This window comes from Orcinus orca, chromosome 5 (genome assembly GCF_937001465.1).
Source record: "Orcinus orca chromosome 5, mOrcOrc1.1, whole genome shotgun sequence".
In the NCBI taxonomy this organism is placed as follows: Eukaryota; Metazoa; Chordata; class Mammalia; order Artiodactyla; family Delphinidae; genus Orcinus; species Orcinus orca.
Window position 1 is genome coordinate 36,271,029 of NC_064563.1, and position 23,664 is coordinate 36,294,692.

At 35.9% G+C, this 23,664-nt stretch overlaps 1 protein-coding gene across 3 annotated transcripts in view; it reads right to left on the reverse strand.

The window, feature by feature from the left end:
- Positions 1-23,664, reverse strand: part of DNAJC13 (DnaJ heat shock protein family (Hsp40) member C13) — a 123,486-nt gene that overhangs the window by 83,854 nt on the left and 15,968 nt on the right. For all 3 annotated transcript variants that reach the window (XR_007477657.1, XM_004286531.3, XM_049710532.1), the window contains 9 exons: positions 23,083-23,163; positions 9,331-9,406; positions 8,380-8,529; positions 7,599-7,640; positions 4,714-4,914; positions 2,208-2,414; positions 2,021-2,116; positions 1,558-1,649; positions 57-223 (listed from right to left, as the gene is read on the reverse strand). Coding sequence is in view for 2 of the 3 variants with exons in the window: in XM_004286531.3 (XP_004286579.1) it covers positions 57-223; positions 1,558-1,649; positions 2,021-2,116; positions 2,208-2,414; positions 4,714-4,914; positions 7,599-7,640; positions 8,380-8,529; positions 9,331-9,406; positions 23,083-23,150 (1,099 nt within the window). In the remaining variant the exon portion in view is untranslated. Of the gene's footprint in view, positions 1-56; positions 224-1,557; positions 1,650-2,020; positions 2,117-2,207; positions 2,415-4,713; positions 4,915-7,598; positions 7,641-8,379; positions 8,530-9,330; positions 9,407-23,082; positions 23,164-23,664 lie in introns of those variants that run through there.

Here is a 23,664-nt window from a genome sequence, read left to right on the forward strand (position 1 = left end):
TAAATTATTGTTAAGTAGATGGATGCAAATGAAATTACATTTAAATCAATACTTACTTGGAGGTGTAGCCAAGAATCTGAGATGAAGGCTCTCTACTTCTTCATCAACGGGCATGCTGAGTAACCCCCATCGTTGACCTTTATGAGTTGATGTCATTTTTACACAAACATCTCTGTTACCAGAGGCTCTTACTCCATCCAGCAAACTTGCTAATAAGGAATCTCTAAGCAAGGTTAAAAATAAAAAGGTTTTAGGATTGATAATTTAGGAAAATTTTGATTTAGAAGGGAGCATTTAGAAGGCCCTTTAGCAGGCTACCTGCTCAGGGGGGCACTCTGGGTACAAGGGAAGCTAAAAAGAACAGTGGCATTAGGAGAGAACCTGACATTTCAATACTAGCTCTTCACTTTGCTGTTACATACCATGTATGAGTTACTAAAGGCATGGAGTGTTAACGTTTTCTTCTTGTTTTTTAATTTTAAGATTTTTAACTGTTTTGCTGAGGTATAACTTACAAATCACAAAATTCATTCAATTAAATCGTACAGTCTGGTAATTTTTAGTAAATTTGTACAGTTGTGCAATCATTATCACAAATCAGTTTTTGTACACTTCCATCACCCCAAGGCAACCATTCATCTCCTTCTGTCTCTACAGTTTTACTTTTTCAAGAAACTTCATCAAGAGAATGAAAAGACAAGCCACGTTTGGGAGAAAATATTTACAAAAGACATATCTGATAAAGGATTATTACCCAAAATATACAAAGAACTCTTAAAATTCAACAACAAGAAAAACAATCCAATTAAAAAATGATCCAAAGTCCTTAACAGAGACCTCACCAAAGAAGATATACAGACAGCAAATAAACACATGAAAAGGTGCTCTACATCATATGACATCAGGAAAATGCTAATTAAAACAAGATACCACAACACCAGTATTAGAATGGCCAAAATCTGGAACACTGACACCACCAAATGCTGATGAGGATGTGGAACAACAGGAACTCTCATTCACTGCTGGTTGGAATGCAAAATGGTTGGAATGCACAATGGTACAGCCACTTTTGGAAGATAGTTTGGCAGTTCTTACAAAACTCAACATCCTCTTACCCTATGATCCAGTGATTACATTCCTTTGTATTCACCTAAAGGAGTTTAAAACTTACATCCACACAAAACCTGCACACAATTATAGCTGATTTACAATGCTGTGTTAGTTTCATTGAGTATATTTATATTAAAGTAACTTGCTGCCACTACCCAAACAATTTAAGAATGAAAGTGAAAGGTGCTATTTTTTAAATACTTTAAAAGTGTAAGTTTCAGAAATACACTTTATTTTTCATCCTTTCATTTAAAATCAAGTCACCATTTTTATACTCTTTAGAAACTTGAAAACTAAATGAAGGACATTTTACATATGCAACAAAATAGAGTTGTGTTTTCCTAAGTTACATAATTTTAATGTAACTTATGTAATGAAGCACTTTAATGAAGCACTTTGCCTTGCACATACTAGGATCTTAAAAGCTAGATGAATTTTAAAAAATACCTTTCTGTTGAAGAGTATTTCCGTATTTGGCCTTTTATAAATTCAATGGTAAAAAGTTGTGGGTTTTCTGAGTCACAAACCAATGCAAATACCTAAGGAAAATAAAACACAAGTTCCACGAAAGACATTTAGTTTTACAGTATTTCATTAGAAAAACTACACATCATTTAGCTGACAGAAGTCAATATTTAAAGATGTAACTTGTTTATAATATCAGACTTTAAGAGCCACTTAAAAGTCTCATTCAAATTTTCACACAATATCAAATAAAAAGTTTTCATTGTATACTTGGAAAATAAATTTTGCAATATTCATTGTTCTAAGATCAGTAAATACAATGAAGAATACAGATTCTTCCTGTTTCCTATTCTTCAGGTATTAAAAAATATTAAAATAGAAAGAAAATTATTCTAATTTATCAATAAGGAGAAATCTCATTTAAGCTAATATTGCTGAAACTTACTTCTCCTAAGGGCTTCAATGTTGCAATATTATAGGTTGCTGGATCACGTTCCACTAAACATGTTTCTGTAAGTGCTAGAATTCTTTTTATAGGTTCCTTCAAACAAAATTGATACATATTAAAAAATTATTGAAGAAAAATGTCAAAATCAGATGAACAAATTTTTACTTTTAACATATGGGCTTACCGAATGTCTAGGTGATATTTTTTGCACTACAAACTCTGCTAAAGATGTGATGGATTCATCAGTGCTGTATTTCCCAAAGCGAAGATTCAAATATTGCTCAAATTCTAAAGGTTCTTTTCTGATCCGCAATGAAATACCTATATAGTTGCCAGCATGATCTATTGCACTTTTGATAATTTCTTCTCTTTGTTCTGATGCAAATAAATGCTGCACAAATTTTGAAATTTAAAAAGTCAGCGTTGAAATAACTAAAATGTGACCTTAGTGAAATCAGCTCATAGGAAAGTGACTGAAGGGGCACTTCTAGCAAAAAAAGGTAGATCTTATCAGAAGTAAATAAGCAGTGTGTTGTGGCTGAAATACTATTATTAAATTAAAATCACAAAGTCTGAGATAGAGAGCCTGGCAAAATAATCTCTGAATAGAAATTATCTCCTAACTTCTCAGAGTCTGGTTCTCATCACCGCGTGGAAAACAGCGCTCTGGGGCTTCCAGAAGAGGCCCCAGGGACCCCAGCTAAGTCCAGTCAGGGCGTGGGTACTATGTGGACAGGATTCCCAGTTTCAACTAAGGTAGCTCTGACTTCGTCTGTTTTTATATAGTGGACTTTCTTGTAAGATTACCTTGAAGAATGTTTAAATGTTTACAAGTCATTGGCCTATGAATATTACAAACCAACCTCCAGAGTGTATTACAAAGGTTAAGGATATATTGCTACTTGCATTTGGTACCTGGAGGCCAGAAATGCTTAATATCCCGTGAAGGGCAGGGCAGGAGAATCCCACACAAGAAAGACCTGTCCTGCCCAGAATGCCACTAACTACCCTGCTGAGAAACACTGGATCAGATCATGTTTTAAAACCTCATTTTATTCCCAGCAGCATATCTAGTCACTATGGATGCAGCAGGTACCAGATGAAGGTTTGCTGAATGGATCTGTCATGGTCTCATATTTGTAGTGAATGTCTCATTTTAGCTAGTGTCTTTTAAAAGGCAGACAGTATGCTTAGAAAGTGGATGATTAAAATTTAAAAGTGCTTGATGCCATCAAGCAATAAAAAATGTTGGCAATTCTTATCCTTAATGTTTACCTTATGCATTGTAAGACTTGGTGAATTACTGTGATTCTGTTAAGGTCTGTGAGGCCATATTCCTGTAATTAGGTATGTTTTCCACCAAGGTGTTAATCATTATAAATTTCCACCACCCAGGGAAGAGAAAGACCTTTGGACAGCACTATGACAGCAGGCTTTAGGCTGCTTTAGTGTGGGAGAAGGAACTAATTTTCTCTTTGGGCCTTCACCTTTTGGGTCTAGACTCAGAGGTAACAAAATGTCTACATGTACATTCCTAGATGAGGGACACTAGGATGGTACCCATCATCTGGGTAAGCAGTGAAATCTAGGATGAGTAAAGGCCTGTAACTCTGAAGAGTTAACATATTTTGTAAGTCAGATTGTTCACCCCATCCACCATTTTTTTTTTTTTTTTTTTTTTTTGCGATACGCGGGCCTCTCACTGTTGTGGCCTCTCCGGTTGCGGAGCACAGGCTCCGGACGCGCAGGCTCAGTGGCCATGGCTCACGGGCGCAGCCGCTCCGCGGCATGTGGGATCTTCCTGGACCGGGGCACGAACCTGTGTCCCCTGCATCGGCAGGCGGACTCTCAACCACTGTGCCATCAGGGAAGCCCCACCATTCTTTTTACTTCCCTTTTGCTACCCTCTAGCCTCTTGTATATCCAAAAGACTTGCCCTGGCTCTGTTACCCAGGGATGGATAATTTATCTACAGAACACTAAATCTTGGAGTAGTGTTCCCAGGACATTAAGGTAGCTATGGGAATTAAAATTCTCAAGAGAAAGGATTCTTGAGAGTAAGTTCAGCTGAGCCTCTCCATGTGGACCCTCTTAATGCTCATCTTTGAGATGTGGGGTTTAATTAAGGCAGGACGTTTCTTATAAAAAAAGATGGTCATCTTCTACAGCTCAGCTTCTACTGCCAACATACAGGGCATTCTGCCATATCCCAAAATTTACATATAATTCAGAATTTCAAGACAAAAACATGCAATAAATTCCAAATTTGAAGTTTCAATGAATATTCAGATTACAAATAGCTGGGCGAAGGAAAGAAGACTATTAAAAAAAAGATTTTAAAATACCTTTTCAAAGAAAGCTTAGAAACTTTCAGGTGAGACATTAATAATAATGAAAATAAAACTGTAACTACCATTTATTGAATATTAAGCCACACACTGTGCTAAGCATTTTACATAGATTATCTGATTCAATCCAAAACACAAAAACCTATTAACATACCTATTACTCTCCTCATTTTATAGAGCTGCAAATTGGGATTCAAGCTCAGGTCTCTTTGATACCAAAGCCTGCACTCATAATACATATCATACTTCCTCCCTAAGGACTCAGGAAATTTCAAGATTAACTCTGCTGTCCTTCAAACGGTCATGTCCCTTTTAAAATGGCTTTTTAAAAACACTACTTACCAATCTACTAAATCCGCCATAAAGTATACAAAACCCTCCTTGATAATCAGAGAGATCTACAAAGCCTTCAATATTTCTATAGTCATAGGAACAGAGGACTCTGTTGGTCGCAGGATTAATTTGGTCAAAGCCTCCTGGTGTTACTTCCAAAATGACAGGTTTTCTTATATCACTCCAGTGATGCTTATAGCAGTTATATCTCTAGAGAGAAAGATAATAATACTTTTAGATTCATATTTAAGTTTACCATAAAACACAGTTACATTTAACTTATCAGTCACTACTGAAACAACCAAAAACTATAAATATGTAGAGATACTATCCAAATTGTTAAAATCATTTTTATTTTAGACATTTGGAGGTTTATGTTTATTCAATTAAGAATGTTCATGCTAACTGAAGACAGTATGTCCTTTTACAATTAACAAAGGTTTGGGTTACAATATTTTGTGAAACAATTTTAAGTCACCTTTATGCAAATCTATAAAAAAATTTTTTTAGGGAAATCCTAAATAGAAATGTTATTCTTCAAGAGTTCTATTGGAGAAAAGATTTCAACTTTTGTTAATGGATTTCTAAAAATTAGATTATAGTTGCTTTACAATGTTGTGTTAGTTTCTGCTGTACAACGACGTGAATCAGCTATATTTATACATATATCCCCTCCCTCTTGGATCTCCCCCCCACCCACCCCGACCCCATCCCACCCATCTAGGTCATCACAGAGCACTGAGCTGAGGTCCCTATGCTTCTTTTAACCAAGTTAGATATAGAAAAGAGCTAAGTCACATTTCAGGGCTGTTACAGTATTCAATTTAAACACCGTAGGCTTTTCTAATCACACCATTGGAAACATCTTTAGAAGTTTGATCTCATTAGCAAGTAAAATTCCATTTAGAGAACATTCCTTTGTAAATTAAAGTACCTAGTATCAGAAATAATTACAATGGTCAACATCCATTTACTACCCAGTTTTACTCTTAAAAAGAAAAAAATGTTTAATTGACGCTGCTAACTAAAATGATGTGTATAGAATAATTTAAAATAAAGGCAAAATGAGGTAAAGAGAAAATAAGGATAACAAAATGTCAGATGTGTAGTGAACATTCCCTTGTCTACCCAAAAAGACCACAAAGTTTTCTACCCATCAATATGAAGAGGAACACATGGTCAGTTACATGATTCTTAAGGTAAAAATAAACTGGTTGCTGCTCAAGAGTACAACTATTTCTAATACTAAAATAAGAGAAAAATTCTCTTGCAGGTGTTCAGAAAAGACAGTAAGGCATTAGATAATAAACACCTCCGCTAATACTCCAACATTAAACCCAGCAATGAAGTTCACAGGATCATACCACATCAATCCCCTCAGCATTACTGATCTATGGCATCATGCACATTATGGTTTCATAAAAGGAATTCTGCTGAAAGACAAAAAGCCCTGCATTAACCCAAGAATATATCTAGAGCCTTGATTCTGAACTAAAGGATGGAGCAGTGCCACACCTTTCCAGCAGAAGTGGGGGTAGAAGGGAGGCCACAAAAAGTGGTGCTTTTCCCAACTATGCTGGTTTACATGCCCCACAGCCCACTCGCACAGGATACTCTCCATTCCTCCAGCTGATAATCAACTGTCAAGTAAAGAGATTTGCCAAGGGAAACAAATCACTGTCCTTCAGGACTGTGGAGGCCAAGACAGTCTTGAGAGACCTTGATTTAGAGTATATCCAGGGGCAATGAGAGGCCTGAGGCCAAATTCAACTTATGTAAAATTGCTGTCCTTCAGGCAATCTTCTAGGGATACTGTTTTCACCACAAAATTTTGAAAAGTATTAAGTTGCTGAAGTTAACGGATATAAAAGGAAGCTTATAAACAAAATCTCTAAGTATGCTTCTGGAAGCAGTTGTTTTCCAAACAGACGAGATATACAGAAAACTCACCCACTAACATAAAATAACTAAAATAAGCATACCAAATTATGATTTATATAAATCTGATTGTGCCTCATCATGTATAAGAAACAAGCAGCTCACCAAACACCATTAAGCTATTTTAAATGGCTCCTGGGCAACCAGTCAATTGCTTGAGTTGAGATCAGTGAGGCTTTTGGGACACTAAAACAGGAATAGAACATCTATATACAGGATGCGTGAGGGCTTTTAAAAAAAAACAGGGGAACAGTGCTGCCAGCATATGAGAGTTCAGATCCTGCCTTCTGCCAGAGGCTAGCGTTCTGGACAGTGCTACGAGTTTACACATTACTCTACATCCCCCCTATTTCAAGGGAGTGAAAAAAGTATCAACACCCATTTACCGTCCCCAGAAGACTCTGATTTAGTTTAAATGCTGCTGTAACGTGACTAGAGAAGGCCTGGAAAAGTTAAATTCTAATGAGCTTCCTGAAAGCTGTCAGTGCACCCTGCAAAGCTTCATTATTGGCCAGATCCAGTGCAAGAACATGTAATAAGACAGTTTCAATACATAAACATTCTTAAAACTTTAATACTTCTGAAATAGGAATCTCCTACACCAAACAACTATTGCATGGTCTAACAAGTATTATCAGCAGCGTGAAGCTTCTCTTGCTGTTTCAGAATACTGAATAAAGACTTCGTGAATGAAGCATTGTTTTTAATGCTGAGTTCTAGCTGAAGATTTTTTCCCAACTATCAGCAGTAACAGTCATAAGTCTAATTATTCATATTTGAGTTTCCTGTTAAATTACACTCATCTCTCTATCACATGATATCAGGAGACATTAAAGTTGTTTCATTTTTTTCCCCTTTAACTTTGCCATAAAGGGAACACACAGTTCATGGAATGATTTCTAAAGCACAACATTTGAAATAATAAAGATAGATATTAATAAATGTTAAATACTTGCCCTTCCTGTGATTTTTCCTTCTGAAAAATCAGTTCTAAATCTCTGAAAGAGAAGATATAAGCATAGTTTATAACCACAGATTGGTAAGAAAGACTCACATTTCAATTCAGTACTTTCTATCCAAAGTTAAAATCCTAACTTGGTAACCCTGATATTAAAAAATGTTATTAGGGACATCCCGGGTGGCACAGTGGTTAAGAATGTGCCTGCCAATGCAGGGGACACAGGTTCGAGCCCTGGTCCAGGATGATCCCACATGCCGCGGAGCAACTAAGCCCGTATGCCACAACTACTGAGCCCACGCGCCACAACTACTGAAGCCCGTGCGCCTAAAGCCCGTGTTCCGCAACAAGAGAAGCCACTGCACTGCAGCAAAGAGTAGCCCCCACTCGCCGCAACTAGAAAAAGCCTGTGTGCAGCAACAAAGACCCAATGCAGCCAAAATAAATAAATAAATCTATTACAAAAAATGTTATTAAAGTTATAGTTTAAGGATATTCAATAAAGTGTGAAATTTTACTGAAAAACAGGATAGATTAATTAAACGTAAAACTGCTTTGTTCTGTATAATGTATTTAAAAACTATCAAATATAAAGGATTAACCAGCCTATCAGTAAGAAAAAAGTGAAAGTTTCACAGTGTCGAGTTAAGGGTCAATAAGAAAAAAATAAGCATAGTGGGAACAGGGACTCAGAACATTAATATTTGTAGTTTAATGTAACTGTTTCATTAAGAAAAAGAAGAGAGAAATTTAGCTTATTAACATGAAATGGTTCTTACCAATGCTTCTGTAAGAAGTTCTGTTCTGTGCTCTGTAGAAAATTTTAATGTTTCTGACTTTTTTCCACTGCCTTTACGAAATGTGAGGTTGAACTCTGTTCCTTGTCCTTTTCCAACAGGGCTGATGCTGCAAATGTCTCCATAAGGCCACTAACAAAAAGAAAGGAATTCTTTCAACTTGTGCTATACTATGGGGAAATGCAACACTTATTTTTACTACTTTAATTTCACAATCACTGATTAAATGAGAAAATTTTACAAAACAGTACTGAGGTCTAGAAACGGTTTTGTCTTACAATAATTCTATAAAACAAACTTTTAAAAGTTTTCAGTCATCAGAGACAATAAAGAAGTCCTATCCGTTTTCCAAATTCAATGATTGATGACATTAATCCAAAACAATTAAAATACATAGATGTGAAAAGAACTGGGGAATAGCATTTTATGATTACCTACAAATGTGTCAAAAACAGCAACAAAAAGAAGAATCTGTAAAACATACCTAATTTAGAATTAAAATAAACTAGAATATATTTATGTTTACTTACCCATATTCACATTAGTCTTGCCTTTATAAATAGTAACCTTACTTTCATTACAAGTATTTTCCAACCACTGCACTTGTGACTTATGTATGCCTGTATTACAGTAAAAAGGCTACCTTTAAAATTATAAAGAATTTACGAATTTTACATTAAAAAGACTGCTGTAATCAATAGTAACATATTAAAATGTTATACCCCTTAGAGCCTAGAAATAAGCACACACATGCCCCCTTTATTTATGCTTGGTCCTGAGCACTTAGCATTATATAAGCATATTAATCTTTTTCAGATTTGACACTTCTACCCTAAAGTACTGATTTCAGACAGGGAGTCATGGGTCAGGTTTTAACCTGGCTTTTAAAATTCAAATGGATTTCAAACACCTAATAGCTTCTAACATAATTACCTGATTTGTTACTTCTAAGGTATTGGGATTATATGTAGTAATCGCATGGGTTCCAACTGAAAAGACACGCTTATACCTACAAAGGAAGTACTTAAGTTTAGTCTTAAATAAAAGAAACATTTTATAACAAAATACATATAACACAAAAGGAACATTTCAATAAATAAACAGAAATGTGTTAACTGATTAACGTGACTAAATATATCTTCGTTTTATATTCTCACATTTTTAATGTTCTGAAATGTTACTGGTATTAAGACCCACCCATCACTCATTTTACTGTGAAACAGTAAGATCCTTAAGTAGAAAAGTAAAACCTAGGCAAGCAATCTTGTGCTGTTAGTATACATGAAGTTAGCAAATCACTGCCAGAGGATGCCAAAAGATTCTAAATGGGAAAATTTTATTAAAAAAAAAAGACACTGTACACTACTAATTGTTTCAAAATATCCTTTCGACAAGAACATGATGCAAATGAAGGAAAAGCTATGGCCTACAACTGGTCTGTCACACTACTATTCTGGAATCTAAATAATTTCTATTTAAGCAACTACCTATTACATTTAAGTGCTGCAATTTTATAGAAGTAGGAAGGCTACATCACAGACAAGCAATTTTCACTTCTCACTTCACTTCCTTCACTTAAAGCAACATATATGAAGGAGAAAAACCATCTGGGTATCAGTAATCCTTTAGAAGAGAGAGCAATTCATAATGATAAAAGTGGAAACTGAATTAGAAAAATTTATTTAAAACTGAAGAATTAGCTCTTTGGAAATAAAATAATAAAATAGGTCTAAGAAAATACAAAAACAAAATTAGGAATGAAAGAATTTATAACCATAGACACAGAAGAAAAAAAATGATGTAAGTCTATGCTGATAAATTTGAAAATTACGAATAAATCAACCCCTATATAGAAGAATTTAAGAAAGCTGCAAACAATTACACCCTAAAAAAGTACCAAGGCTCAAACAAGGAGATGAAATCTTAAAGGAACAGGTAAATCCTATGCTTCTTAAATTGTTCCAAGAAACAGACCAAGGACAGCTTCTCAATTCTTTCAGTGATACTAAAATCTAGTAAGTCAATACAAAAAAGAAAAAAAATACACCAATCTATTTTTAAATAAATACTATCAATATGAATCAAATGGCATATTCAAATAGTAATACACCATGACCAAAGACAGTCATTTTAGGAAAACAGTTGAATATCAGAAGAATGTATTAATTGATAATATTTATTGAAATATCTATTTGTATTTTAATAAGAGATTTTTAAATGATCAAAAATGTATGTTAAACACAATCAGACGCCTTTTTTTTTTTTTTTTTTTTTTTTTTTTTTTTGCCGTACGCGAGCCTCTCACTGTTGTGGCCTCTCCCGTCACGGAGCACAGGCTCCAGACGCGCAGGCCCAGTGGCCATGGCTCACGGGCCCAGCCGCTCCGCGGCACGCGGGATCCTCCCAGACCGGGGCACGAACCCGCATCCCCTGCATCGGCAGGCAGACTCTCAACCACTGCGCCACCAGGGAAGCCCCCCAGATGCCTTTTTTATATGTATGGAAAAGACTGTGCTTTTCTGCTTTAAACTACTAATACAGTAAAAAGGCACCTTAATCCAGCAGCCACTAGCTGACTCAAGGGTCACACACTAGGAGTATTCCCATTAAGATCAAAAGAGCTCTCTTTCACATTTTAATTTCCCTATTATTTCTTCTAATCATAATATTATATAATAAAAATGATGAAATTCCCATTTTGGGGAAAAACGATAGATTGTATTAGTCTTCCATATTGCTATATTACAAATTTTTCTCCCTAATTTCATATGTCTAAAGTGGAATGGGAAACTAAAGAATGAGAGCCCTTCCTTTTAACATAAAAACATTCATTTGCTGCTTTCTAAAGTGGGGAGAAGTTGAAGGATTGGTGAAGTGGATGAGGATTTATCTAAACAGATAAAAAGTCTCAAAACTTCAGAAGCTTAATCAACTAATGGGAACAAAGAAAAACAAAGAAAATCTTATTAAAGCAATATTTGCCTCAGAAGATTACATAATGAAATCAAATGTATGACAGAAATATGAATTCACAAATTCTAACTTTCAGAATCATCTTGAGAGTCAAACATGACAGTTTTTTAAAATTTTTATTGGAGTATAGTTGATTTACAATGTTGTTAGTTGGTTGCAGGTGTACAGCAAAGTGAATCAGTTATACATATATCCACTTTTTTTTTTTTTTTTTTTTTTTTTTGCGGTACGCGGGGCCTCCCACTGTTGTGGCCTCTACCGTTGCGAAGCACAGACTCTGGATGCACAAGCCCAGCGGCCATAGCTCACGGGTCCAGCCGCTCCGTGGCACGCGGGATCCTCCCAGACCGGGGCACGAACCTGCATCCCCTGCATTGGCAGATGGACTCTCAACCACTGCGCCACCAGGGAAGCCCTATATCCACTTTTTTAAAGATTCTTTTCCCATATACGCCATTACAGAGTACTGAGTAGAATTCCCTGTGCTATACAATAGGTCCTTTTTAGTTATCTATTTTATATATAGTAGCGTGTACATGTCAATCCCAATCTTCCAATTTATCCCTCCCCCCCTTAACCCCTGGTAAACATGTTTGTTTTCTACGTCTTTGACTCTATTTCTGTTTTGTACATGAGTTCATTTCAAACATGCCAATTTTTATAATCCTGAAATAAAACTACAGAACTTATTTATTTTACTCTGGGAGCAAAAGTGTAAGAATTAAATGCCTGAAATGTTCCAAATGTCAACTAATGTTGTCATATTCAAAATCTTAGAGGATCTCAGTTAAGAAAATATACTTTTCAATTCTATACTAATTTCCTCCACACAACGAAGCCCTTTCTAATTTCTAACATTTTTCTCATGTAACTTTTTCATCCTAATTTGTGCCGTGCAAAAGAACTTTCCAAAATGATGGAAACATTCTGTATCTACACTGTCCAATTAGGTAGCTCTACTGAGCACTTGAAATGTGGATAATGAGCAATTGAATTCTAAATTTTATTTAAACTTAAATAGCCATGCATGTTTAGTGGCTACCATATGGAAGAGAACACAATCTAGATCCTGCAGCAAAAGGATGCTGGAGTGAGGTGCTCATTAGGCCCAAAGTACTGTCATGACTAGTAAACTCAGAGCTATGTTTCAGATAAATACAGAGCTCTAAAGCCTTCCTAAGAAGAAAGCTGTAAGAAAATTCTCAGGAGAATTCCCTTCCATTCCCCTTTCTTCCCCTTCCTTTCTTCTAAGAGCTCCCCATGCCTCTCTCCTCTAGAATGGCTGCTGGACTACTCTTTAACGTTAGGGCAAATACTTCTAGGTCATTTAAAACATTTATAAGCAGCCCTAAACCTTCAAAGAGTATCTAAAATGTCCCTTGGAGATCAGATTTAGAGATTAAAATCTGAATGAGCTCACATGTATGGTATGTTAGTTACACCTGCAATTTAAGGTTTTTCTCTTAAATTTTACTTTCACCAAGTCACTGGTGTCTTAAGTCATAAAGAATAGACAAATACTCTATAAATTCAAGGAGGTACATGTCTTCCTTATCTTTGAAACTCTAACTCCTAGCATAGTACCCAGCACTGCATAAAGCCAGGTACTCAATAAATGTTTATCCAATAGCTAAACAGACCAGTCCATGCATTCAGATCTATATGACCCATGAGTTTACTCTTGCTTTTAAAACACAATATAAATCAGATAGCAATTAACAGCACACCAATTTTTTTCTTCATAACCACTGTGACACCAGGAAAAGACTAAGTTCATATCTTTAGGAAGAAAATACATTTTATTCATTATCTGTAATGAGAAATTGCCATTTTAATTTTTTTTAAATATTTTTTATTGAAATATAGCTGATTTGCAATGTTGTGGGGTTTTTGTTTGTTCTTTTGGCTGCATCGGGTCTTCATTGCTGCACGAGGCCTTTCTCTAGTGGCGGCGAGCAGCGACTACTCTTCGTTGTGGTGCGCGGGCTTCTCATTGCAGTGGCTTCTCTTGTTGTGGAGCACGGGCTCTAGGCACGCGGGCTTCAGTTGTTGTGGTGCGCCGGCTCAGTAGTTGTGGTGCGCCGGCTCAGTAGTTGTGGCTCGCGGGCTCTAGAGCACAGGCTCAGTAGTTGTGGCACACGGGCTTAGTTGCTCTGCAGCATGTGGGACCTTCCTGAACCAGGGCTCGAACCCGTGTCCCCTGCATTGGCAGGCGGATTCTTAACCACTGCACCACCAGGGAAGTCCATGAAATTGCCATTTTTAAATCATAATAATTTAATTTGCAGTTCTATGGGTCTGAGATGAATCTCTTGGCTAATTCTTAAAAATTATCATACTAAAAACAAGTTCTTATTACAAAATATACAGCTACATAAAATCAACTACAAAAGGAATAAAGAATAAAGTAGACAAAATGAGAAATATATGACAGATGATGCCATACACATGATGAAATGTGAAAGCAAACACCTTTGCCCCCAATGAAATTAATATTCATTAGTAAATATATAATATTCAATATATTTACTGCACTTGTTTACTTTTCTTCAGGAACTAAAGCCACACACATCATTAAATGCCTGTAGGGAGCAGGCATTTCTTCCACTCCTTAAGTTTTCTTAACTCACAGATTTATTCCAATGTGATAGCCTATTAAGAAATCATTTACATTACCCATTAACTATAAGGTTATTTAGAATCAGGAAACTAATGGTACTCAAATAAATTACAAAGTATTTGAGACAACTGCTTTCTGTGTTGGGTCATTTTGCTCCCATAGCAATCGGTGATAAAGAACTGGGTGATAAGAACAAAAGATGTGCTAACAATAGTGCTGATAAGAAAGATCATCTGACAGCAAAGCAAGACCACTGAAGCAAAAACTGGGGATGTACTCCAGTTTTGGATCTTGATAAGTGATGTTCAGATTTTTTAACAGACAGATTAAATTTATATTAACTTACATGAAAACAAACACACTCCTGTATTAATTCCTGCAAATAAAAATGTTATGCCATTCTTAAACTTTCTAGTCCTTATGAATATTGCTTTCTTCTTTGAAACAACTTTTTATATCACGATTTTTTTCCATATGGCAAATTTTTTGGGGGGGGAGAGAAAAAACTAATATATTAGATCAGATATTGCATATTAAGTATTATCATGGATTGATCCAATATTAAATGAGCATAGTGTGCTGGGTTGAACGGTGTGGCAGTGAATAAGAGTCCCTTAAAGACCTAGTTTCCTCTGGGCAGATATTTTGTTTGTTATTTAGTTAACTAATTCAGACATCTGAAATAAACCTCAAAGTAGTAATAGCTAAGATACCTGTCGGTCATTGTATGAAAGTTTATTTCGGATTTGAATTTCTTAACTAGCTTATATCAATTAGGCATGTACAATAGTATCAAGAGAAAGAGATATTACAAAAATATTGGCCACCATCACAATGTCATACCCTTCTGCACAAAAATTCATATTATTCAGTTCTCTCAAAATAGAGAAAATTAAACATTACTTTTTTGTAAGGTATAGAAAAAGCTTGTGTTTATTATAAAATAATGGTTCTCAAATTTCTTGGGATAATAAAACCTTTGTGTGTTACTTTTAAAGTTAAGATCCTCAATCCTTTCAGTGGACAGTCTATGCAACAGGTCTCAAATAAGCCAAACACATCTAATCAGAGTTGGAAGACAGCTTTTATGTTACCTCATCTAGTCCTTATAACATACAGCTCGAACCCTTATAGTACCTTGAGTAAAGTTGGCTACTTTTAGTAGTTGACGACTACCAGTACGAGAGAACCAACTAACCTATTTGTTTTCCAGTACTGCAGATATTGACTATTGTTTCTTAGTTCTAAGCCAATATATACTTCTCCACAAATTTCACCCTCTGGTCCAAGTTCTGTCTTTCAGCTTCATATGAAGCATACCTAATTTTTCTGCCAATCAGACTTTCAGTGCGAATTCTTTCCTAGGTTGAACACCTAGGTGCCTCAACCATTTAAAAGTAAGATCTGGGGGCTTCCCTGGTGGAGCGGTGGCTAAGAATCTGCCTGCCAATGCAGCGGACATGGGTTTGAGCCCTGGCCAGGGAAGATCCCACATGCCGCGGAGCAACTCAGCCCGTGCGCCACAACTACTGAGCCTGTGCTCTAGAGCCCGCGAGCCACTACTGAGCCCGTGTGCCACAACTATTGAAGCCCGTGTGCCTAGAGCCTGTGCTCCACAACAAGAAAAGCCACCACAATGAGAAGCCCACGCACAGCAACAAAGAGTAGCCCCTGTTGGCCGTAACTAGAGAAAGCCTGCGTGGAGCAACAAAGACCCAACGCAGCCAAAAATAAAATAAAATAAACAAAAAGATTTGTACACCAATTTCTAGGAGCCTTTAGGATTCTCACAGAATCTAGAGTTTTTCCTTTTATTATTAAAAGCTTGAGAATCTAGTTACTTGAACTAAATTTTAGTCCATCAGATAACGTAACTAGGGATAACTGAAGTGCAAGTTTTCTCAGAGTTAAGAGATCAATGGTAAGCACTCTGACAGTTAAGCCCATCAGCTCTGGAGTCACACTGCCTGGGTTCAAATACTGCCTAAACTGTTCACTTACTGTGTATCCTCTGATAACTTGCTTAACCTCTCTAAGCTTCAGTTTCCGCATCTGAAAGATGTGGATAATATGCATACTTAGCTCATAATGTGAGAATTAAATAATCCATGTAAAGTGCTTGTCACTTAGTGTTTATAATCAATAAATGTTATTCTTATTGCTCTTATTCTGTTGACTGAATAATGGGCGGGAGGGTTCAACACTCCACTAGTCACTGAACAAATTATTATCAGTATCATTATGTTTCAAGTATCCACGACTGCTGAATTCATATTTAAAATACAGAACAAAATTAATTGATCATTCATCTCATTATATTACCGGGATACTCCATTCTGGTCAAACTCCACTTGAAAGATGAGTTTCACCTGAGAGGGCTCATTTACATTAGAAGTTGTATTCCTCAGAAAATAGAAAAAAGAAATGTATAGGAAACATTCTGCGGTAACTCAGTGAGAAAATGTCCCACTTCTAATTAAAGGGCATCCCATGAAATGTAGTATTTTTTTTTTTTTTTTTTTTTTTTGCGGTACACAGGCCTCTCACTGTTGTGGCGTCTCCCGTTGCGGAGCATAGGCTCTGGACGCACAGGCTCAGCGGCCATGGCTCACGGGCCCGGCCGCTCCGCGGCATGTGGGATCTTCCTGGACCAGGGCACGAACCCGTGTCCCCTGCATTGGCAGGCGGACTCTCAACCACTGCGCCACCAGGGAAGCCCGAAACGTAGTATTTTAAGGACTTATTTTCTGTGATGCAGGGTCCATATTTTTTCCTGCTCACATGGAGCTTTCTTTTAAACAGGCTTTTTTAGAGCAATTTTAGGTTCACAATAATATTAAGCAGAAGGTACAAAGATTCCCAGTATACTCCCTGTTCACACCCATGCACAGCCTCCCCCGTTATCAACAAGCCCCACCATAGTGATACATTTGTTAAAACTGGTGAACCTACACTGACACATCATTATCCAACAAAATCCACAGTTTACATTAGAGTTCACTCTTGGTGCCTTACATTCTATGGTTTGGACCAAAGTATAATGACATGTATCCACCATTACAGTACCATAGAGTAGTTTCACTGTCCTAAAAATCCTCTGAACTCTGCCTATTCATCCTTTCCTCCCTGCTAAACCTTGAAAGCCATGATCTTTCTACTGTCTCCAAAGTTTTGCCTTTTCCACAATGTCATATACTGCAGTTGGAATCATATAGCACGTGGCCTTTTCAGACGGGCTTCTTTCATTTAATATTATTATGCATTTAAATTTCCTCCATGTCTTTTCATGACTTGATGGTTCATTTTTTTTAGTGCTGAATAATATTCATTGTCTGCATGTACTACAGTTTACTCATTCACCTACTGAAAGACATCTTGGTTGTTTTCAAGTTTCAGTAATCATGAATAAAGCTGCTATCAACATCTGTGTGCAGGTTTCTGTGTGGGCATAAGTTTTCAACTCCTTTGGGTAAACTGAGTGTAACTGCTGGATCATATGGTAAGAGAACGTTGAGTGTTGTAAGAAACCACCAAACTATTTTCCAAAGCGGCTATACCATTTTGTATTTCCACCAGCAATAAATGTGATTTCCTGTTGCTTCACATCCTCACCAGCATTTCGAGTTGTCAGTGTTCTGGATTTTGGCCATTCTAGTAGATGTGTAGTGGTATCTCTACATTTGCATGCATTTCTCTGAATTATTTGCCATCTGTATATTTTCTTTCCTGTTTTTTTTTGGCTGCGCCGCACAGCATGTGGGATCTTAGTTCCCCGACCAGGGATCAAACCCGTGCCCCCTGCAGTGGAAGTGTGAAGTCCTAACCACTGGACCGCCAGGGAATTTCCTGAATATTTTCTTTGGTGAGGTCTCTGTTAAGATCTTCGGCTCATTTTTTAATTGAGTTGTTTGTCTTCTTATTGTTGAGTTTTAAGGATTCGTTGTATAACAGTGCTTTATAAAATATGTCTTTTGCAAATATTTTCTCCCAGCTTGTCTTTACATTCTCTTGATAGTGTCTTTCACAAAGCAGAAGTTTTCAACTTTAATGCAGTCCAACTTATCAATTCATTTTTTTCATGGCTAATGTATTTGGTGTTGTATCTAAAAAGTCATCACCAAACCCAAGGTCATCTAGATTTTCTCCAATGTTATCTTCTTGGAATTTTATAATTTTACATTTCACACTTAGGTCTGTGATCCATTTTGAGTTAATTTTGTGAAGGATGTAGAATCCATGCCTAGATTCATTTTGTTGCATGTGGATGTCCAGGTGTTCAAGTATCATTTGCTGGAAAGACTCTTTGCTCCTAAAACTAGCTTTTAATAGAGCATTGTGTGTAAAATATAAAATTCCTAGCAGATGTGATCCTATTGCATTTGAAAGATATTCAAATACCAGACTGCTTGATAATAAGCACAAAGAGATGTACAAAGAAAACACAAAGAGAATTCAGGATGGACGCATGTGAGGTTTAGAGGCTGGCAGGGTCAAGGGCTAAAATCAACAAAGCAGGGGAAAAAAACCCCAGGTTTCCTAGAGTTATCAGAGTTGGTGAGATGTGTAAATGCCAGGCAGCTAAAGAGAAGAGTCTCTCTTCTCTTGTAGGATTCTATTCCTACATTATAAGAAAGGTATGAGAAATTCACTAGCTTCCCTTTCCCTCAACTCTTCTCTCAATTTCCTGTATCTAGTCATTACACAGGCTGTCTATGAATGTAGTGGGCAACTGCCAATGAATTTCATAGACTGATTATGATATACCCCAATGTACTGCAGTTAAAATCCTGTTCAGATACTAAAATGCTACTTTTAAATTCAGAGCATTTGCTACAATTAATGTATGCAAATATTAAAGTGATCCACAGGTAGATTTTACATGTAATTTCCATCCAGAAAAAAATTAAGCATCTAATTTTCAACATTACTGTGAAGTTTTCCATAGTGAATCTGCATTTCTGCTTTAACTGAAATGTATGCATCTTCCTTCCTATCAGAAATGACTTGCCAGGTCAAAAAGGAAACTTTGTTCTTTCATGAAAGAAAAGTGCTTTTTACCACTGAAATCTCCTCCCCCTTCCTGCTCCTTCCAGACAAAGATATAATTTAACTGTGTACTTTACAAGTGGGAAAATGACAAACACAGCATTTCTGCTAGCCAAGGGGTGAAGAGACCTTAATCATTAAAAACAGTAGCGGCTGCAATGTAAACATATGAAAACTATTACAAAGGTAAAATGAAATAGGTCACATGAATATCCCCAAGGGAAATATCTGGAAAGGTTATCTTTAATTTAGGTATATTAAGATAAAGAAAAATATTTGTCCATCTTTACTGTCACTATCAATAACATTTTCTAAAATGTTGGGGTTGAGTTGGAATCTCTTTAAAACTGAGGCCCTAAAACCCCAAAATCACACACAAAATTTGTTGCATATAGATGTGTTGCTAGAGAGAGGGTTCAAATAGCAACTCTGAAACAACAGAAAATTTTTAATATTGACCATTTACTTTTTTCATAAGACCAATGAGAAATACTTTAAACTTAGATTAGAATTGGCTACATAAAATAGGTAATATAATAAAAGATTCAGTGTCACATAATAATGTATATAACCTAATGAAATGATTCATTATCTGGAAAATGTAGTACCTTTCAAGAAGAAGTTAAAAGTTTCAAGGTGTGTACACTGAAAGCAACAAAATACTGTTGAAAGAAATTTTAAAAGATTTCAATGTTAAGACATCCTATGTTTGTGGATCAGAAGACTTAACATTCTTAAGGTGGCGATACTCCCCTAATTGATCTATAGATTCAATGCAATCCATATCAAAATTCCAGTTGCCTTTTTTGTAAAATTGACTACTGACTCTAAGATTCATTTGGAAATGCAAGAGACCCAGAAAAGGCAACATAATTTGAAAATAAACAAAGTTGGAACCTGAAACTTTCTAGTTTTGAAACCTAGTACAAAGCTACAGTAATTAAGACAATATGGTTTTGGGAATTCCCTGGCAGTCCAGTGGTTAGGACTCAGCGCCTTCACTGCCATGGGCCCAGGTTTGATCCCTGGTCCGGGGAACTAAAACCCCACAAGCCGTGTGGCACGGCCAAAAAAAAAAAAAAAAAAGACAATATGGTTCTGCCATAACGGTAGGCAAGGCATATAGATCAATGGAATAGAACTGAGAATTCAGGAATAAACTTTTACGGTCAATTGATATTTGACAAGGTTGTCAAAACAGTTCAATGGGGAAAGAATAGTTTTTTCAACAAATGGTGCTGGGATAACTAGATATCCACATGCAAAAGAATAAAGCTGGATCCCTACTTCCCACTGCACACAAAAATTAACCCAAAATCAAAATTATAAAACTCTTAGAAGAAAACATAGGAATAAATCTTTGAGACCTTGGATTAGGTAATGGCTTCTTAGATGTGACACCAAAAGCACAAATGGCAATAGAAAAAAATAGATTGGATTCATCAAAATTTCATCAAAATTAAAACCTTTGTGCTTCAAAGCATACCCTCAAGAAAGTGAAAAGACAACCCACTGAGCAGGAGGGTTGCAAATCAAACCTCTATAAGGAAGTTGTATTTATAATACATAAAGAACTTATGCAACTCAACAACAGAAGAATAAACAACTCAATTAAAAACTGGGTAAATGATTTGAATAGACATTTCATGAAATATACAAAAAATGGCCAATAAGCACATGAAAAGATACTCAACATCTTAGTTATTAGGGAAATGCAAATCAAAACCACAATGAGATACCACTTCATATGCACTAGAATGGCTAAAATGAAAAGAAAGACAATAACAAGTGTTGGTAAGGATGTTGAGAAATTGGAATTCTCATACATTGATGAGAGGATTATAAAATGCCGCAGCCACTTTGGAAAACAGTTTGGCTATTCCTCAAAAAGTTAACCATAGAGTTACCATATAATTCTATGTAACTCCATATACTGGATTGGCCAAAAAGTTCGTTTGGGTGTTTGGTAAGATGTTACGGAAAAACCCCAATGAACTCTGGCCAACCCAATACCATCAATTCCACTCCTAGGTATATAGCCAAGAGAACTGGAAATATAGATTCACCCAAAAACTTGTATGTGTTATAGTAGCACTATTCTATTCATAATAGTAAAAACGTAGAAACACTATAAGTGTCCATCAACAGATGAATGGATAAACAAAATGTGGCAATATCCATACAATAGATTTGGCAATAAAAAGAAATGAAGTACTAACACATGCTACAACGTGGATAAACCTTGAAAACATGCTAAGTGAAAGAAGATAGTCAGAAAAGATCACATATTGGATGAGCCCATTTATATGTGATGTCCTAAATAAGCAATACAGAGACAAAAAATAGATTAGTGGGTGCCAGAGGCAGGGAAGAGGGGAGAGGGGAGGAATTGCTAATATATTTAGAGGAGTATTTTTGGGGAGTGAAGAAAGTGTTCTATAAATAGTTAGTGGTGATGGTTCACAACTCTACAAATATACTAAAAAAACCACAGAATTGTACACTTAAAAAGAGTGAGTTTTATGTTAAGTAAATTATATCAATAAAGCTGTTATAAAAACAAAACAAAAAAGTTTCAAGGTGTGAATGATGGAGGTAAGGAATTGTGCTTGGAGCACAGAAATAGTTCTGCTCCAAATAATTACAAAAAAGGAAAGAAAAAAAAGGATTGTTTTAAGTCACAGTCATTACTAAGAACATTAAAAGTTTTTCCAGGTGATCACAGTTACTGATAAGCTCACGAAGCAAAAAGTATTACTGGAAGTTTGTTCTTTAGAATTAATTCAACAGTATGCTATAATTGTATTAAAAAACAAAATCTATATTATGATGATTAGAGCAATTTAACTCTTGAGGAAAAAATAAAGATCATTTAAATATACAACTTTTTTTAAGGCTAAAAGAACTAAAGAGACTCATACTATTCTGGATGTGCCAATATTCTAACTTTGCTCTATGAAATTACCTGAAGAAAAAAATTTCAAGACAAGTATTCCACAGGATAACAATTAAGTAGCTCATACAACTGAGCTACTAAAAGGAAACAAAATTAAACACTCAAATCTTTCAAAATTATAGTCAGTTTCTTAATGCAAACCAGAAACACTACAGAATTCAGATGTTGCACCATTCTAAGAAGTTACAACACTATTACCTAAAAAATGGAAAGTTAAAAATAAGAACTACCCCAACCTCTCTCCTCATCCTCCAGAGGAAAAAAAAAAAAAGAATAAGAACTAAAGTTATTGGCTTTGTACACATGTCATGTTTTATCTGTCTGAGGTCTGATCTGGAATAATGTGGTTACCTATTTGTCAAAGTGTGGCACACTCATTTTACTTATTACTACTCAAAATGACGACAGACTAAATTTTTTTGTAATGGTCAAAAGGTGCCATTCACTGAATACTCAATGTATTTAAGGTATAATTTTAAAACCTTCACATACTCCATATCAATTCATTTAATCCTTATATCAGTCTGAGGGGTAGGAATTACTATCCATTTTACAAAAGGATACATAAGCATGTACACCTTGCTTTGACCACACAAGTTACTGAAAAATGTCATCATCCCCTCCCAAGGAAGAGACCAAACCCAATTTTTACATTTCATTACAGGTTTAAAAAAAGATTACAAAATGCAATATTGGCATATTTTCCCTGAGAGTCAAATGGAAATGAATATGTATTGATAACATAGGCTTATCTTTAAGCAACAGAGTTGTGAAGTTAACACTCCACTACTACATAACCTCATCTTTAATTGATAGCATTCAAGACAGTGGATAACTGGTTTATATTCCTTTTAATTCCTACCAAATTCCTTCCCAAGACAGACAGAGAAAACCAGACATATCAAAAGAAAAAAGAACAATAATTTATTCTAAATGTAGCATTTGCATTTAAAATATGTACATATGCTTTTCAGAAGAGAAGGGCTGAATGACATTATTGAGTTGTGCAGTACTATTCAAGACACTAAAAAAGTAATGTTTAAAATACTTTATAGAGGCAGAGAAAAGTAAAGCCAACAGAAATACTTACTTTCCCCTCCATGAATGTTTTGTTGTGTAGAAACATGCTAAATCCTTATTTTCCCTAATTATGTTCATTTTGTGCTGAAACCTGAAAGATAAAAATATGGATAAATTTCATAATAGTGCTATCCTTAAGAGTTTTCCCTGAATCTCCCATACCATAATTTCATAGCCTGCCATATGGCACTGATTTTAAGACACCAATTTTTCTACACGACCATAAGGTTTTAAAGGATAGGGATGGTCTGTTCACCTCTCTATCACAGCCTTTAGCACAGCATATTGCCACAGCTCTCTTCCACTACACTGGGTTTCTTGAGGACACGAATCGCCCTCTATCAACATCTCGATTGCAGAGAACCTAATTAAAAAAATGTTAAAGTAAATGAATCTTTAAATCTCACATTGCCAAACAATGTCTTAACACATGATGGGCACCCAAGGGTCAAACCAATTCTAATAGGTTTTTGTCTATTAGACAAAACACTTAGCTAAACACTTAGTTGCTAAGTGTCAGCCATCTTGCTGTCCCTGTCACTTTAAAGGGAACCTATTGTAAATAAGTAAGGTTTAATTTAATAGTCTCATT